The sequence below is a fragment of the Leucoraja erinacea genome, chromosome 2 (assembly GCF_028641065.1).
Source record: "Leucoraja erinacea ecotype New England chromosome 2, Leri_hhj_1, whole genome shotgun sequence".
Lineage (NCBI taxonomy): Eukaryota > Metazoa > Chordata > Chondrichthyes > Rajiformes > Rajidae > Leucoraja > Leucoraja erinaceus.
The window spans coordinates 41,007,438-41,026,602 of NC_073378.1; the positions used below are offsets into that span (position 1 = coordinate 41,007,438).

Consider the following 19,165-nt stretch of genomic DNA (forward strand, 5'->3'; position numbering starts at 1 on the left):
CCAGAGAACGAATACAGCACAGGAGATGAAAATTTTAAAAATCCACAAATGCTGGAAAAACTCAGCCGCCATTTTTATGGGAAGAGGAACAGGGTCAACATTGCATTGGTGATTGAGTGAGTGAAAGGTTATGGATGGGACACCCTGTCAATTGGGCTGCTATGTCCTGTAGAGCATTGAGCTTCCCGACTGTTGATCAGGCTCCACTCATCCAGACAAATGGAGAATATCTCTGAACCTTCTGAATTTTGTAATCGCAGGGCAGTACTCTGCATATCGTCAACTTGGGCAATTTAACATTTTTATCAAGCCAATTAAACTACAAACCTGTACGTCTTTGGAGTGTGGGAGGAAACCGAAGATCTTGGAGAAAACTCACGGGGAGAACGTACAAACTCCCCGTGACAGCACCCGTAGTCGGGATCAAACCCGGGTCTCTGGCGCCACATTTTGCTGTAAGGCAGCAACTCTACCGCTGTGCCACCGTGACACCATCACAGTCCTGACCTGAACCTTGTCGATGCTGGACAAACTTTGGGAGGTTTGTAGGTGAGTTTTTCACTGCAGGATTACTAGCCTTTGACCTGCTCTTGTATACATGGCTATTCCAGTGCAGTTTCTGGTCAATGGTAACTCCCAGGATATTGATAGCGGGGGAATTCAGCGATAGTAATACAATAATGTCAGGGGGTGTTGGTGGATTTTCTCTAGTTAGATATCATAATTGCCTGGCACTTGTTTGATATGAATGTTACTTGCCACCTATCTGTTCAGGTCTTGCTGCATTTGTTTGTAGAGTGCCTCATTATCCAATAGTGCTCAACATCGTGCAATTATCAGCAAACATCCCTGCTTCTGATCTTACAATTTGAAGAGGGTCATTAATGAAGCATATGAAAATGGTAGGGCCCAGGACATTACTTTGAGAAACTTGCAGAGATTTCCTGTTGCTGAGATGATTGATCTCCAACCACCTCAACCATCTCCTTTTGTGCTAGGTTCCAACCAGCAGAGGATTCCCTCTTTCACACCCCCAGAGTTTCCATTGACTCCAGTTTAGCCAGAGTTCCTTGATGCCATATTCGATCAAATACAGCCTTGATATCAACAGCAATTACTTTCCCTTCACCTCAAATGTTCAGCTCTTTTGTCCTTATTTAAACTAAGGCCGTAATGAGACCAGGAGCGGATTTTGCCAGAACACAAACTGAGATTCTATGAGCAGGTTAATATGCAAGTGCCGCTTGATAGGTTTCATTAACCCTTCCATCATCTTGCCCGAGTGTAATCTGAAGGGATGGCAATTGTTTGGTTTGGAGTTTTTCTGCCTCTTTTGGATGGGTTATGTCTGAACAATTTGCATATTGTTACATAGATACCAGCATTGTAGCTATACTGGAACAGCGTCTGCCAACTTCGGGAGCACAAGTCTTCAATACTATTGCTGGAATGTTTAGTTTAGAGATACTGCGTGGAAACCGCCCCTTCAATCCTCAGTCTGCACCAATCCCCGCTCATTAACACTGCCCTACACACATTAGGGACAATGTTTACATTTATACCAAGCCAATTAACCTACAAACCTGTATGTCTTTGGGATGTGGGAGAAAACCAAGATCTCGGAGGAAAACGCCACAGGTCACGGGGAGAACGTACAAACTCCATACAGACAGCACCCGTAATCAGGATCGAACCCTGGTCTGGCGCTGTAGGCAGAGTTTTCTGTTTTGTTTTGCTCTGGCATGCTGGATTCCCATCGTTGAGAATGGAGACTCTTGTGGAGCCTCCTTCTTCCGGCAGTTGTTTAATTGTCCATCACCATTCATAACTAGATGTGGCGGAACTTCAAATATCAGAACTGATCCAAACAAAGTTTGTGGCGGAGGTGCTTGGGTCTTCCAATATCTGTCAACCCAACATTGATGCTCTGGGTAATACCATCCATGTTGACACCAATTGCAAATAATGGGGAAGAAATATCAAGAGAATGTGATGGGATCGTCATACAATAGCCCCAATAAATCAACAAGGCTAACTACTTATGTTTCAGTTCATGTTTCAATTAATCCAATATTTGCTCCTCAGGAACAAAATTTTGAACAGATGACGTCCTGTACAAACTGAATGCTAGCAGACTCATACCCATACAACTACTGCACAGAATGCAGCACACAATATTGATCATTTGTCCGCACATCGCTTTTAAATGTAAAAATGTTACCATCACTTTTTGAGTTTTCATGTCTTCCCTCACCCTCTTTCTGTGAGTGCAATGGATCTAATGATGTTGAAGAAAGACTGATCTCTGCCGAGAGCTGCTCCAAGCTTTGAAAACTGTGCCTGCAAAAAAAAAATCACTGCAACTGTTGGAAACTGAACAACCCTTTGTAAAAGTAGGTGCAAAGCATACATGATCCAGACATTGTTACAATTACTGCTGATTACAGCTCTTCAACACTAAAATACATTGCAAATGCATGCCCAGATTTCAAAAGCTCAATAGTCATGACCAGATGAATTGCATTTGGAAGCAATGACGCTTGTTTTTAAAATGTTAGTTTCCTCCTTCTAACACTGCTACCCTTTTTTACATGGTTATCTTTAGTTAATTACATAATGCAATGAAGTTCATGTTACAAAATCATCAGACGATTTAGCAATTATTAACAAATTCCAAAAAGCAGTGATTAAAAATAATGATTGGATTGGATAGAAAATGGCCATTTGTGACTGAAACATTAAACACTGATTTGGTCACATAATAATAAATATGCATTATTTGAACTCAAATATAATAAATTACTTCTGACTAATAAACATGTTGGAAATATAGATTCTCACGGCTATCTTCATAGCTTTCCTCCCTCAGCTTCCATACCAAACTAATCTTCAGTGGTAGCAACGTTCATCCTAATTAACCATGTGCAGTTCATTTCCTGCCTGTTCTTCCTTCTCCCATATTTCCCAATTCACTACCATATTCACGATCCTGCCTCCCTGATCTTGTCATTCATATGGCATCTCTTCAACTAACTGATGGATAGGACCCTCTCATAGAGTCGTAGAGTAATACAGTGTGGAAACAGGCCCTTCGGCAGAACTCGCCCACACTGGCCAACAATGTCCCAGCTAATGACCCCAAATTCCACTTGCCTGCGCTTGGTCCATAAGCCTCCAAACCTGTCTTATTCATGTACCTGTCCAACTGTTTCTTAAACAATGAGATAGTCCCAGCCTCAACTACCTCCACTGGCAGCTTGTTCCATACACCTCTGTGTGAAAAAGTTACTCCTCTGATTCCTATTAAATCTTTCCCCCTTCACCTTGAACCTATGTCCTCGTTTCCCCTACTCTGGGCAAAAGACTCTGTGCATCTACCCAATCTATTCCTCTCATGATTTTGTATACTTTTATAAGATCTCATCCCCCTACGCTCCATGGAATAGAGACCCAGCCTACTCAACCTCTCCCCATAGCTCACACCCTCCAGTCCTGGCAACATCCTCGTAAATCTTTTCTGAACCCTTTCAAACTTGACAATATCTTTCCTATATCATGGTGCCCAGAACTGAACACAACATTCGAAATGCCTGTCTCACCAATGTCTTATACAACTGCAACATGACCTCCCAATTTCTATACTCAATACTCTGACTGATGGTCAAAGTGCCAAGAGCCTTTTTGACCACCTTATCTACTTGCGACTCGGCCTTCATGGAACCGTGCACTTGTACCCCTAGATCCCTCTGCTCTACAACAATACTTAGAGGCCTTCCATTTACTGTGTAGGTCCTGCCCTTGTTCGACGTCCCAAAATGCAACACCTCAGACTCCTCTGTATTAAATTCCATCAACCATTCCTCTGCCCACCTGGCCAATCTGATCACTTAATGTACCATTCTCTGCACTCTTCCTTTCCCAAAACCTCCACCCATGGAAAATGCTCTTTTCCAATTCACTTACATCGGCACATCAATACTTCATGTCTAACCGTAAGTGCCCAATTTGCATGATGCTTCTCTGCTGCGGAGTTGATTAACTATTTCCTCGCTTCCTTTTTACTGTATTAAGCTCCACACTAAAATCATTACCCTCTCTCACTGCTCCCCAAACACAGCATTAAATTCAAACACAGCATAAAATTCTACACGTTTAAATCCAAAGGACACAGGCTTGCAAGGGTGTGACAAACAACCAATTTAGCCATTCCCTACCAGAGCTGATCCGCAAAATTCTCCTCTCTGCCAAAGGTGATTATTCAAAAATCACCAATGATCCAATGATCACCCAATTTCTCTCCCTAGCCCCGTCTTAGCTGATAATATTAATAATTCTCCTTGGATATTGTTTCTGCTCTCCTTCTGTCACTCCACTCATTAAGTGCTTGCCTGCACAATCGCTACAAACTCAAATAAAATAAAATATTCTCTCCATGTCTCCTTAAATTTGTTCCATTCTCCCACATTTGTTTAATCCTTCTTCTCAGGTCATAGAGAACATTGAACAGTACAACATAGGAAGAGGCCCTTTGACCCACCTTGTCTGCACCGACCTAATGCTAATTTAAAGTAATCCTATCTGCTTGCATATAGATTATTATTCAATTTCTTTCCTGTTCATGTGTCTGTCTAAATGCCTGTTAAGTGTTGCTGTCGTGTCTGCTTATTCCACCTTTCTTGGCAGCGTATTCCATGTATCTGCCACTCACTCTAAAAAAAAACTTGCCTCTCAAATCTCCTTTAAACTTGCTCCCTCTCACCTTGTGTCCGCCAGTATATGATAATGCTGAACGGGAAGAAAAATACTTTCTTACCCAATATCCAATCCTGAAATAGCAATATACAAAAATAATCCATCTGCTCTCCTTTCATAGAAATATAGAAACATAGAAATTAGGTGCAGGAGTAGGCCATTCGGCCCTTCGAGCTTGCACCGCCATTCAATATGATCATGGCTGATCATCCAACTCAGTATCCTGTACCTGCCTTCTCTCCATACCCCCTGATCCCCTTAGCCACAAGGGCCACATCTAACTCCCTCTTAAATATAGCCAATGAACTGGCCTCAACTACCCTCTGTGGCAGAGAGTTCCAGAGATTCACCACTCTCTGTGTGAAAAAACAGACATTTCAAACATTAATAACAAATAAAAACTCAAGTGGACCAGGATACGAGTTGTACAGTACAGAAAAAAAGCCCTTTGGCCCACTATGTCCATGAACCCATCTATTATCATTCCACTCATCAGCCCCTACTCCGCAACCTATGCCCAGGCGATTCAAGTACTCACAAGGCAGATAGAAGGATAAATCACAACCTGGTATTATAGGACAACCATAACTTGTAAAATAATTGAAATGTGAACCTACTCATCCCACTGTCCACAATGCTTTCTGTACAGAAGTGTATCTAAAGCAACAGCATCTGCATCCAATGCTCCTGGGGAAGGCCACTGATTCGTAAGGTGTGCTGTTAATTCTTGTCGCGATCTCAAATCATTATTTTTTAAAACTGCTCTGTAAGAAAAGGTGTGCAGTGTGATTGTAGTAACAAAACAAATCCGCCAATCGTTATGCCCAGCGGTGAGCAGCACCCATTATTCAATTCTATTGTGTTATATTCAGTAATACCGCTTCTGTGCCTAAATGAGGAAAAAAAGATACAGACATGGTTTTACACAGACCGATAATTTACATTAACATTACTGCAACAATACATTGAAACCGTCAAATAACTGGGGTTATAATCAGACAGCATGGAAACAAACTCTTCACCTCAGAGTCCACTTCCACACAACAATCCTAAATCAATCACATTATGTTCTTCCCACATTCCTGTAAACTCCCTCCAGATTGTAACACTTATCTGGGATAATTTACAATGTCCAATTAACTTAGCACCCTTGTTTTATTTCATCTTAGTTAAGCGAAGAGGTACATATAGATATGTGAAGAGGAATCTATAGATATGTGATGAGGAAAAGATTAGTGAAGACAAAGGTAGGTCCCTTACAGTCAGAAACAGGTGAATTTATAATGGCTGGCCAGGTGAGCAAGTACTTTGGTTGTTGTACTTTGGTTCAAGCCAACAACCTCACCCTCAATGTCAGCAAGACAAAGGAAATTGTAATTGACTTCAGGAAGCGAAGGGGTCCATATGCATTGAGGGCACTGAAGTAGAGATGGTTGAAAGCTTCAAGTTCTTAGGAATAAATATAACCCGCAATTTGTCCTGGACTAGCCACATCAAATAAATGGCCAATAAACTAAATAGTGTAGTCCTGGAGAGTGTTGTAGAAGTACATAGCACTGAAAGTAGCGACACAAGTAGGCAGGATATTGATGGTGGTGTTTGGCACACGTGCAGTCCTTGGTCAGGACATTGAGTATTGGAGTCGGTATGTCATGATACAACTGCACAAGTCATTGATGCAACTGCACTGAGACTGAAGGGCTTGAATAATAAAAGGATGCTGGATAGACTGCAACATTTTTTCTTGGAGTATAGGAGGCTGAGGGATGACCTTATAGAGATATATAAAATCACAAGAGGCAAAGCCAAGCTGATTGATCAGTCTTTTTCTAAGGGTAGGGAAGTCTAAAACTAGAAGGCATAGGTTTAAGATGAGAGGGGAAATATTTAAGGTACATGGCTTGGGGCAATATGGCCAAATGTAGACAATGCAACTAAGCTCAGGTAGGCAACAGGGTCAGCATGGATAAGTTGGGCCAAATGACCTGTTTTCATGCTGTATAATGCTATGTCTCTGAGGATTATATGATAATCATACTATCCTCAATAGGCCCGAATAGCGGACTCGTCCTAGGCAGTAAATCTCTGGAATTCTTAGCTCATTTTCTGTATTTAAAGTCATGTATTTTTTCTTTAAATTTCTGAAAGGTCAGGGTTTGTAGGCTGAGGGGCTAATTTGGCACTGTGCAGGAGTTGAGATCTGAGGTAACCATGATCATAATGAATGGCAAATTGTCTTGATTTGAGGGGCCAGTTGGCCCTATTTTCTCATGTTCTTCGGAACTAGTAACACAAATGGATCCAAGTGCGAAAAAAGAATGTTGGTGCTAACCTCCTTGGAGGTTGTGAGGAGATGTGAATAATTATCTGCCTGCATAGGTCTATGTTGAGCTATACCTGCAACTTCAGCAACTTCAGGAAAGCGAATGTGGAAGGCTGTATTTGTACCACTGCTCCATAAATCTGGCCCACAGACTCAATCTAACAGACAGGAAACAACACTGGAAGCCTCAATAAATTATGGAACTGCTATTTACCGTGCTTCCGTTATACAGCTCCCGAAAGGCCATGCGTGACAGAAGCTCCTGAAGGGCCGTGCCATACCCCGGCAGCAGGAATGGCTCACACCCCCCCCCCCCCCACCACGGAACTGGAACCTGCATGGAGTGGGAGGCTCGTCTAGAGGTCATCTCCTGCTCGTCCCCGAAGACTGGGAAACAGAGAGGAGGGTGCAGGAAGTCGGCAATGGCAGTGGACACTGGACAAAGGGCCAGAAAAAAAAACAAAAAAAAAACTGGTGGTCTTATCTTCTGCACCCCCAAAATTGACTGCGGGAGCCCCCCCGGGGAATGAAGGCTGAAGGTGGCCAGGTGAGGAGAGGGACAAAGGTCTACAAGACAATCCCGATCACGGCGATGGCTGCAATGGGCCTTTATGGCCAACTGCAGCTGGGACTTAGAAAATGGTGCCTAAATCTGGCGACCCTTGCATATGGATTCAGTGAGCTGTTTCTATGCACATTGTACTCATATATGGCAATAATCTTATTGATTTGTATGCAAAAAATATAATTTCACTGTAACTTGGTACTCGTGATAATAAAGAACCATTAAATCATTAAAGAAGAGTTTGGTCACAGATGGAATTGATCTTACAATTTACTGCAAGCTGCTTAATTGCAATCATTCAGGACAATATTGTGAATTGGGACAAAATTGCCTTAAAGCATAAAGCAGCTAAAATCAAGGATGGTCCATCATAAAACAATATTTCAACATTTTCTAATAAGATGGCAATATAACAAAGTATTAAAGAAAATACTCACACCTCTTATTACATTTCATAAGCAGGAGTGGGTCTCTCTGGCTTGTTCTGCTGTTTAATAAGATAGTTGTTGATTCTGATTGTAACATGCATTCCTGTCTTGTGATGGTGACCTTTCTCCTCCCTTGCTTACCAGATCTCCATCTACCTCTGCCTTAACAATATTGAAAGACCATTTCCATCTCCCTCTGAGAAAGCGATTTAAAGCTATACCTCCCTCTAAGGAAAGATTTAATTTCCTCTTTGCCTTAAAATGCAGTCCCTTGATCTAGATTGTCCTCACAGGATGAAGCATCCTCCTCATATCGACCCTATCAAGATCCCCAATTTCTTAGGTGACATTCAAAAAAAGATTCCACCCCCCCCCCAGACATTTTTCCAAACCCACCAGATACACGCTTAGCTTCTTCAACCTTTCATTAAAAAAAACTCCCCATTACAGGCATATCAACAGGCTGAATAAGGGGGGTGGGGTGTTGAATGGGACAGTGGAGGATGGAGTTAAAGGGAAAGGGTTTCTTAAATGTGTGAGCGTAGAGACCGAAGGGTGTAAAATGAGGGTAGAAGAAATAGGTAGCAAGGTGAAAAGTAAAAGTGGCAGGCAGACAAAACCAGGGCAAAAATCAAAAAGGGCCACTTTTCAACATAATTGTGTAAGGGGTAAGAGTGTTGTAAAAACAAGCCTGAGGAGGGAGGAGGTCCAGCACTTAGCAGCATGGTGCGCTGACAACAACCTGGCCCTTAACTCCAAGAAGACCAAGGAGCTCATTGTAGACTTCAGGAAGTCCAGAGGCGGCACGCACACCCCCATCCACATTAACGGGACGGAGGTGGAACGTGTTTCTAGCTTCAGGTTCCTGGGAGTCAACATCTCCGATGACCTCTCTTGGACCCACAATACCTCTACTCTGATCAAGAAGGCTCATCAGCGTCTCTTCTTCCTGAGAAGACTGAAGAAGGTCCATCTGTCTCCTCAGATCCTGGTGAACTTCTACCGCTGCACCATCGAGAGCATCCTTACCAACTGCATCACAGTATGGTATGGCAACTGCTCTGTCTCCGACCGGAAGGCATTGCAGAGGGTGGTGAAAATTGCCCAACGCATCACCGGTTCCACGCTCCCCTCCATTGAGTCTGTCCAAAGCAAGCGTTGTCTGCGGAGGGCGCTCAGCATCGCCAAGGACTGCTCTCACCCCAACCATGGACTGTTTACCCTCCTACCATCCGGGAGGCGCTACAGGTCTCTCCGTTGCCGAACCAGCAGGTCGAGGAACAGCTTCTTTCCGGCCGCTGTCACTCTACTAAACAACGTACCTCGGTGACTGCCAATCACCCCCCCCCCCCCCCCCCCTCCCTCAAACAGGTGCAGGAGTAGGCCATTCCCCCCCGGACACTTATTATTTATTTTTTTATTCAAAATCGTTTGCTATGTCGCTCTTCAAAGGAGATGCTAAATGCATTTCGTTGTCTCTGTACTGTACACTGACAATGACAATTAAAATTGAATCTGAATCTGAATCTGAATCTGAAGGCTTTGTGTCTCAATGCAAGGAGCATTCGTAATAAGGTGGATGAGTTGAATGTGCAGATAGCTATTAATGACTATGATATAGTTGGGATCACGGAGACATGGCTCCAGGGTGACCAAGGCTGGGAGCTGAACATCCAGGGATATTCAATATTCAGGAGGGATAGACAGAAAGGAAAAGGAGGTGGGGTAGCGTTACTGATTAGAGAGGGGATTAATGCAATGGAAAGGAAGGACATTAGTTTGGAGGATGTGGAATCGGTATGGGTAGAGCTGCGAAACACTAAGGGGCAGAAAACGCTGGTGGGTGTTGTGTACAGGCCACCTAACAGTAGTAGTGAAGTTGGAGATGGTATCAAACAGGAAATTAGAAATGCGTGCGACAAAGGCAAAACGGTTATAATGGGTGACTTCAATCTACATATAGATTGGGTGAATCAAATTGGCAGGGGTGCTGAGGAAGATGATTTCTTGGAATCTATGCGGGATAGTTATCTAAATCAACATGTAGAGGAACCAACGAGAGAGCAGGCTATTTTAGACTGGGTATTGAGTAATGAGGAAGGGTTAGTTAGCAATCTTGTTGTACGTGCCCCCTTGGGCAAGAGTGACCATAATATGGTTGAGTTCTTCATTAGGATGGAGAGTGACATTGTTAATTCAGAAACAATGGTTCTGAACTTAAAGAAAGGTAACTTTGAGGGTATGAGACGTGAATTGGCCAAGATTGACTGGCAATTAATTCTAAAAGGGTTGACGGTGGATATGCAATGGAAGACATTTAAAGACTGCATGGATGAACTACAAAAATTGTTCATCCCAGTTTGGCAAAAGAATAAATCAGGGAAGGTAGTACATCCATGGATAACAAGGGAAATCAGGGATAGTATCAAAGCGAAGGATGATGCGTACAAATTAGCCAGAAAAAGCAGCATACCGGAGGACTGGGAGAAATTCAAAGACCAGCAGAGGAGGACAAAGGGCTTAATTAGGAAAGGAAAAATAGAATATGAAAGAAAACTGGCAGGGAACATAAAAACTGACTGCAAAAGTTTTTATAGATATGTGAAAAGAAAGAGATTAGTTAAAACAAATGTAGGTCCCTTGCAGTCAGAAACAGGGGAGTTGATCATGGGGAACAAGGATATGGCGGACCAATTGAATAACTACTTTGGTTCCGTCTTCACTAAGGAAGAGATAAATAATTTGCCGGAAATAGCAGGGGACCGCGGGTCCAAGGAGTTGGAGGAATTGAGTGAAATCCAAGTTAGCCGGGAAGTGGTGTTGGGTAAATTGAATGGATTAAAGGCCGATAAATCCCCAGGGCCAGATAGGCTGCATCCCAGAGTACTTAAGGAAGTAGCTCCAGAAATAGTGGATGCATTAGTAATAATCTTTCCAAACTCTTTAGATTCTGGAGTAGTTCCTGAAGATTGGCGGGTAGCAAACGTAACCCCACTTTTTAAGAAGGGAGGGAGAGAGAAAATGGGGAATTACAGACCAGTTAGTCTAACATCGGTAGTGGGGAAACTGCTAGAGTCAGTTATTAAAGATGGGATAGCAGCACATTTGGAAAGTGGTGAAATCATTGGACAAAGTCAGCATGGATTTACGAAAGGTAAATCATGTCTGACGAATCTTATAGAATTTTTCGAGGATGTAACTAGTAGCGTGGATAGGGGAGAACCAGTGGATGTGGTGTATCTGGACTTCCAGAAGGCTTTCGACAAGGTCCCACATAAGAAATTAGTATACAAACTTAAAGCACAAGGCATTGGGGGTTCAGTATTGATGTGGATAGAGAACTGGCTGGCAAACAGGAAGCAAAGAGTAGGAGTAAACAGGTCCTTTTCACAATGGCAGGCAGTGACTAGTGGGGTACCCCAAGGCTCAGTACTGGGACCCCAGCTATTTACAATATATATTAATGATCTGGATGAGGGAATTGAAGGCAATATCTCCAAGTTTGCGGATGACACTAAGCTGGGGGGCAGTGTTAGCTGTGAGGAGGATGCTAGGAGACTGCAGGGTGACTTGGATAGGCTGGGTGAGTGGGCAAATGTTTGGCAGATGCAGTATAATGTGGATAAATGTGAGGTTATCCATTTTGGTGGCAAAAATAGGAAAGCAGACTATTATCTAAATGGTGGCTGATTGGGAAAGGGGGAGATGCAGCGAGACCTGGGTGTCATGGTACACCAGTCATTGAAGGTAGGCATGCAGGTGCAGCAGGCAGTAAGGAAAGCGAATGGTATGTTAGCTTTCATTGCAAAAGGATTTGAGTATAGGAGCAGAGAGGTTCTACTGCAGTTGTACAGGGTCTTGGTGAGACCACACCTGGAGTATTGCGTACAGTTTTGGTCTCCAAATCTGAGGAAGGACATTATTGCCATAGAGGGAGTGCAGAGACGGTTCACCAGACTGATTCCTGGGATGTCAGGACTGTCTTATGAAGAAAGACTGGATAGACTTGGTTTATACTCTCTAGAATTTAGAAGATTGAGAGGGGATCTTATAGAAACTTACAAAATTCTTAAGGGGTTGGACAGGCTAGATGCAGGAAGATTGTTCCCGATGTTAGGGAACTCCAGGACAAGGGGTCACAGCTTAAGGATAAAGGGGAAATCCTTTAAAACCGAGATGAGAAGAACTTTTTTCACGCAGAGAGTGGTGAATCTCTGGAACTCTCTGCCACAGAGGGTAGTTGAGGCCAGTTCATTGGCTATATTTAAGAGGGAGTTAGATGTGGCCCTTGTGGCTAAGGGGATCAGGGGGTATGGAGAGAAGGCAGGTACGGGATACTGAGTTGGATGATCAGCCATGATCATATTGAATGGCGGTGCAGGCTCGAAGGGCCGAATGGCCTACTCCTGCACCTAATTTCTATGTTTCTATGTTTCTATGAATGCATGGGCATGAACCACATGCAGACAAATTAAATAGGTTTAACGACATCATGGACGGCACAGATGTTGTGAGTCCCGATCTGTTCTTGTGCTGTACTGTTCTATGTTCTACATCTCGCTAGTTAACCTTCTCTGACCCGTTTCCAATCCATTTGTATCCTTTCAAGAGAGAGTTAGATTTAGCTCTTAGGTCTAAGGGAATCAAGGGATATGGGGAAAAGGCAGAACGGGGTACTGATTTTGGATGATCAGCCACAATCATATTGAATGGTGGTGCTGGCTCGAAAGGCCAAATGGCCTACTCCTGCACCTATTTTCTATGTTTCTATGTTTCCTTAGACAAATAGACTACTTACTGTTTCTATTACTCCAGATATGGTCACAACAATGCCCCATAAAAAATTCTCCCCACTTTTGTATTCAATTCTTTTACCAATAAATGATTAGCCTCCCTGCCTGCTTGTTCTGCCTGCATACTATCTTATTTGCAAGTCACACAGTAGAGCAAACTGATCACTACATTTCAGTGATCTGCCATCTTCTACCACTTTAGTTTAGTTTTAGAGTTACAACGTGGAAACAGGCCCTTCAGCCCATCGAGTCTGTGCTAACCAACGATCCCCATACACTAGCACTATCGTACACACTAGGGACAATTTACAATTTTTACCGAAGCCAATTAACCTGCAAACCCGTACGTCTTTGGTGTGTTGGGGGAAACCAGAGCATCCAGGGAAAACCCACATGTTCACGGGTAATGTACTAACTCCGTACAGACAGCACCCGTAGTCAGAATTGAACCCGGGACTTAAGTGCTGCAAAGCAGCATCTCCACTGCCATGCCACCATGTGACCTGGATAATGTACTTGTTTTTCCTGCCAAAAAGCACATTTCCCCACATTAAAACTCCTTTTGTCAGATATTTATCTGCTCACAAACTACTAACATCCCTTTGTAACTTCCGTATGCCCTCATCACAAGCTACAACCTATTAAGAATTATTGGTAGGCCATTTAGGACTGAGATGAGGAAAAACATTTTCACCCAGAGAGTTCTGAATCTGTGGAATTCTCTGCCACAGAAGGCAGTGGAGGCCAATTCACTGGATGTTTTCAAGGTTTAGCTCTTAGGGCTAACAGAATCAAGGGATATGGGGAAAAAGCAGGGACGGGGTACTGATTTTGGATGATCAGCCATGACCATATTGAATGGCGGTGCTGCCTCGAAGGGCCAAATGGGCTACTCCTGCACCTATTTTCTATGTTTCTATGTTACCTCTCGACCAATCTTTGTGTTATCAACAAACTTAGCAACCCTGGCTTTGGTGCCCTCATCAGGGTCAATGAATTGTAAAAAGTTGAGATCCCTGCACTGATCCTGGCAGCACTCCATTTATTGCATCATGCCCATCAGATAGAGTTCCATTGATGCCAACGTTTAGTGTCTTGTCAACCAGCCAATCTTCACTCGATGCAAATGACATTACACATCTTTAAGGGCCTGTCCCACTTGGACGATCTAATCCACGAGTTTAGAAGACCCGAGACGAGTTCAAAAAAATGTCAAGGTCGTGTTGACTCGCCGAAGTAAAAGACCTCCTACGATTATATCTACGACCTCCTACGACTATGTCTACAACCCCCCTCGACATCAGTCTTCCACACCCAAGACCAACTATGACTAGCCACGAGTGGAAAATGATCACATGATAAAATGATGTCATGTTTGCATTTTTTTTCTCGGGCCAGTTACCAACCTATGACTATCTACGACTACCATCACGACCTACTACAACGTTCCTACGACCTACCCACGAGTAAAAAGGGTCAATTTTTTCCATGCCGACTTTTTTTTACTCGTGGATATTTTTTATCAAGCTGGAAAAAAACGCTGAGACCTACTTGAGGCCACGTGTTCGCGGAGACCACTCACGAGCATGAGGAAGAGTTACGAAGACCTCCTACAACCTCGTGGCGACCATGCTGCGAGTATGAGTCAAGGGCAAACTCGGCAGAGGTCGCCAATTAGGTCGTGAAAGTGGGACAGGGGCTTTAGAAATGAAAATAGTACATCTTAAAAATGAAATGAAATACTCTTCTGTCAGCAGTTTTATTCATTAAACATTGTCCATATTTGTTATTAAAACTAGCGGGCATAGATTTAAGTTGGGAGGAGAAAGATTTAAGGGGATCTACGGGTTAAGGTTGGTGGACAAGCTAAGATGAAGTGGGAGAGGCAGCTACAAGTACAATGTAGAAAATACATATGGATAAATATATGGATAGGAAAGGTTCAGAGCAGCATCGGCCAAATGGAAGTAAATCAGATGAGCATAAATAGTGCATTTTGGTTTGTATGAACAAGTTGGGCCAAGACATCCGTTTCCATGCTAAACATCTCTATTAATATGAATTATGAAGATCAGAAGTCAAAAATCTTTGCAGTTTTCTTTTCAGTTAATACAATTGAGTAATCATGACATCACATTCATATCCTTCCTTAAATAAGGAGATTAATACTGTACTCAAAGCTCCACATAATAATAATAATAATAATAATAATATCTTTTATTGTCATTGCACGTCAGTGCAACGAGATTTAGTATGCAGCTCCAAACGATGAAAAAGAAAAGTAAAATAAATAAATAAGCTGTGTGTCGTGACCAACTGAGGGAGACAGTCCAGGGGGGATGGGGGCACTCAGCAGGGCCGGTTCAGAGCCGCTATAGCTCTGGGAATGAAGCTGTTTCCGAGTCTGGAGGTACGGGCGCAGAAGGCCTTGTAACGTCTGCCGGAGGGAAGTAGTTCGAACAGTCCGTTACAAGGGTGTGAGGAGTCTTTATGGATGCTGACCGCCTTCCTGAGGCACCGTGTGTGGTAGATGCCCTCCAAGGCTGGTAGCTCTGTCCCAATGATTCTCTGCGCTCTGTGGATGACGCGCTGAAGAGCTCTCCTCTCCGCCTCCGTGTAGCTGAGATACCACACAGAGATGCCATACGTTAATATGCTCTCTGTGGTGCAGCGGTAGAACGTTGTCAGCAGCTGTTGGGGCAGACCAGTCTTTTTTAATGTCCTCAGGAAGAACAGTCGTTGCTGTGCCTTCTTGACCAGCGCAGCGGTGTTGATGGACCATGTGAGGTCCTTTGAAATGTGAGTGCCCAGAAACTTAAAGCTGGACACTCTCTCCACACTTTCCCCGTAGATGGAGATTGGGGCGTATTCTCCATTATGGGACCTCCTGAAGTCAATAATCAGCTCCTTGGTCTTGGAGGTGTTTAGTGACAAGTTGTTACATGTGCACCAGTCCGCCAGGTTCTGCACCTCCGCCCTGTATTTTGTTTCATCACCATTGGTGATCAGCCAAATCACTGTTGTGTCGTCTGCAAACTTCACGATGGTGTTGGTGTCGAATGCAGGAACACAGTCGTGAGTGAAGAGGGAGTAGAGCATGGGGCTTAGTACACAGCCCTGTAGTGTGCCGGTGCTCAAGGTGATAGTGGAGGACAGGTGCGGGCCCAGTCTCACTGCCTGCGGTCGCTCCGTCAGAAAATTCAGGATCCAATCGCATATCGGCGAGCTGAGGCCTAGCTGGTGGAGTTTGGTGGTGAGCTTGGTGGGGATGACCGTATTGAATGCAGTGCTATAGTTAACGAAGAGCATCCTCACGTATGTGCCTTGTCTGTCCAGGCGAGTCAGGACAGTGTGAAGAGCCAGAGAGATGGCATCCTCTGTTGATCTATTTGCCCTGTATGCAAATTGATGAGAGTCCAGTTAGGCAGGGATGCTGGATTTGATGTGGGAGAGGACCAGCCTTTCGAAACACTTCATTGGGATTGGAGTTAGGGCAACCGGGCGGTAGTCGTTCAGGTTGGTGACTTTAGACTTTTTCGGCACCGGCACTATGGTGGCTGTTTTCAGGCACTTGGGGACCGTTGCCAGAGATAGAGACAGATTAAAGATTCTCGTGAATCCCTCCGCCAGCTGTACAGCACAGTCCTTCAGTACCCTTCCCTGGACTCCATCCGGGCCTGCAGCCTTGCATGGATTGATCCTACGCAGAGCGCACTGTACCTCCTGAGTGCTCAGTGTTAATGCCTGTCCCTCCGCCATGGCCGGGGTTATTCCACTCCTGGTGGTGTTGCCAGTTTTGAAGCGGGCAAAGAAGGTGTTCAGTTCGTTGGCCAGTGTGATATCACCGTGGGGGCAGGCGGGGCTGCTCTTGTAGTCAGTGATGTCCCTGACACCCTGCCACATGCTTCTGGTGTCCGCGGTATTGAAGTGGTCTTCTACCCTTTGCCTGTAGATGTCTTTGGCCTTTTTTATGCCTTTGTTCAGGTTCAACCTGGCCGCACTGTAGGCAGAAGTGTCCCTGGATTTAAAGGCATTGTTGCGTGCCCTTAGCAGATCCTGAACCTCCTTGTTCATCCAGGGTTTCCGGTTTGGGAACATCTTTATTTGCTTGTCCACTGTGACAGTCTCCACACAGCAGTTGATGTAGGAGAGCACAGTGGATGTGTACTCCTCCAAGTCTACCTCTGTACCACTGGTAGCTTGTTGTGCAAACAGGTCCCAGTCGGTGTGATCAAAGCAGTCCTGGAGTTGTAGGGTGGCGTCCTCGGGCCATATTTTGACCGTCCTTATTGCAGGTTTGGTCTTGCGGATGAGGGGTTTGTATGCAGGCAGTAGAAACAGTGAGAGGTGATCGAATTGTCCCAGGGATGGGCAGGGGAGAGCTCTGTGAAGTATTGAATGCAGTATTAATACTGAACTCAATACTCCATATTATATATTTGGCACCATTCATTCTCTCTCCATTTCCTGCATTGACAGAGTACAATCACATTGATCAGGACATTAACTGGGTTAAAAACCTCGTGTAAAACTGAGGAAAAACATCACTTTCATCCTCAGGGACAAAATGCACAGCTTTGTGGTATTAAAAAGGTCTACATAAGAATATTAAGAGAGGAGAATATTTACTGATATGATTTCAGGGATAATAAACTTTAATTATGAGATTTGATCACAGAAGTTAGAAAAGCAGAGTTGCAAGGAGATCTCATCAGAGATGTTTAAAATCCTGAAAGCTGTGAAAAGAGTGAAAGCATTTTCAATGACACATTATGAGCCTGGCGACAGAGTAAATAGCAAAATAGCCCAAGGTGGCACAAGGATAATAGTTTTAATGCAGAAAGTGACGAGAGTGGAGTGAACTATCAGTGGTGGTAGTGCAGGCAGATTTTATTTTAAAGAGTAAAACGTAAACTGGCTAAGTATCTGAAGAGAAATAATTTGCAAGATTATGGGGAATGGGCAGCAGAGTGCGATTAGTTAGATTGATTATACATTAAGCCAACTCGATGGGCCAAATGATCTCTTTCCATGCTATAATCATTTTGTGAATCTGTCCTTAAAAAAGCTAAACCACATCCAGTGCCCTCCATAATGTTTGGGACAAAGACCCATCATTTATTTGTTTGCCTCTGTACTCCCCAATTTGAGATTTGTAATAGAAAAAAAATTACATGTGGGTAAAGCACACATGGTCAGATTTCATTAAAGTCCATTTTTATACATTTGTCCCATCCTCCCTTTGCATTTAAGAATACTGGAGACACGAAATTCAGAAAACCTAGAGTCTGACACTGGAGCATGGTCACTGTCTTTTTTTCCCCCCAGGCTAAAGGATTCAAAAACAAGGAGACATAGCCTTAATGTTAGAGGAGAGAGATTTAAGAGGGATGTCAAGGACAACTTTTTCATTCAGTCCATATCTGGAATAAGCTGCCAGAGGAAGGTACAGAAGTGGATACAGTCAATAGATATATGGACAGATTAGTGGACAGGAAGGTTTTAGAAGGCTCTGGGCCAAATGCAGGCAAATGGGACAAGCCCAATATGTCAACTTGATAGACATGGACACAGTGAACACAAGGCCCGCTACCATACCATGCAGCTCTATGACTCTATGACACATTTGATGTTTGAATCCCAATTGGTACCATTGAACCAATTTCCTTAAACGATAATCAGAATTTCCAATTGCATGCATTTTGACAACTCACATCATTTAGCCATTCCTCCCTCACCCATGCAACATTAATAAGTACGAGCTCATTCACGCCAATACTTAAACAAGTTGATGTCTGTGACTAATTAAACGTAGAACTGAAAACCTCAGCTTCTCCTGGGATGCTGACACTTGCTTTTGGGAAAACTGCAATATTCAAAATTACAAAATTAACCTTTTGCACAGGGGAGAACCTTGTCGTGGTCGGGGAGCTTGTGTGGCTCAGTGACCCCTAGAGCTATGCCAGTGGGAGATTTGTCTCCTGTTAGGGTCTCCCATGCTGGACAGGTCGAAGGGTAGAGGCGAGACGAAGAGCGATCCACTGGTCCTCCAGGTTGGAGGTTGGGCACAGGGCTAACAACCCTGTCTCGCAAAATAAATATGTTACAGAAACAGCAACTGAAAGAATCAACAGGAGTTAAGGACCTTTGTTGCTGCCCTTCATGCCAGTAAGTAAAGGGGAGAGACGACAGGGATTTCATAAATGGATGCTTCAAACCAGAATTTTAATTAAGGAAATTATAAGTGCGGGTATCTGTATCCACTTCATACAAGATGAGTATAATATGAAGAGTATTTCTGGCT

The 19,165-nt window shown here is 43.7% G+C and overlaps 1 protein-coding gene across 6 annotated transcripts in view; it reads right to left on the reverse strand.

Annotated features, from left to right (window-relative positions):
- Positions 1 to 19,165, reverse strand: part of rundc3b (RUN domain containing 3b) — a 103,117-nt gene that overhangs the window by 3,120 nt on the left and 80,832 nt on the right. Inside the window, exons 9-10 of one of the 6 annotated variants that reach the window (XM_055655541.1) lie at positions 5,370 to 5,516; positions 2,255 to 2,340 (exon numbers count right to left, since the gene is read on the reverse strand). In XM_055655541.1, the coding sequence (XP_055511516.1) occupies positions 2,255 to 2,340; positions 5,370 to 5,516 (233 nt within the window). Of the gene's footprint in view, positions 1 to 2,221; positions 2,341 to 5,369; positions 5,517 to 19,165 lie in introns of all 6 variants that reach the window. The other 5 variants (XM_055655533.1, XM_055655523.1, XM_055655563.1 and 2 more) reach the window with 5 other exon arrangements.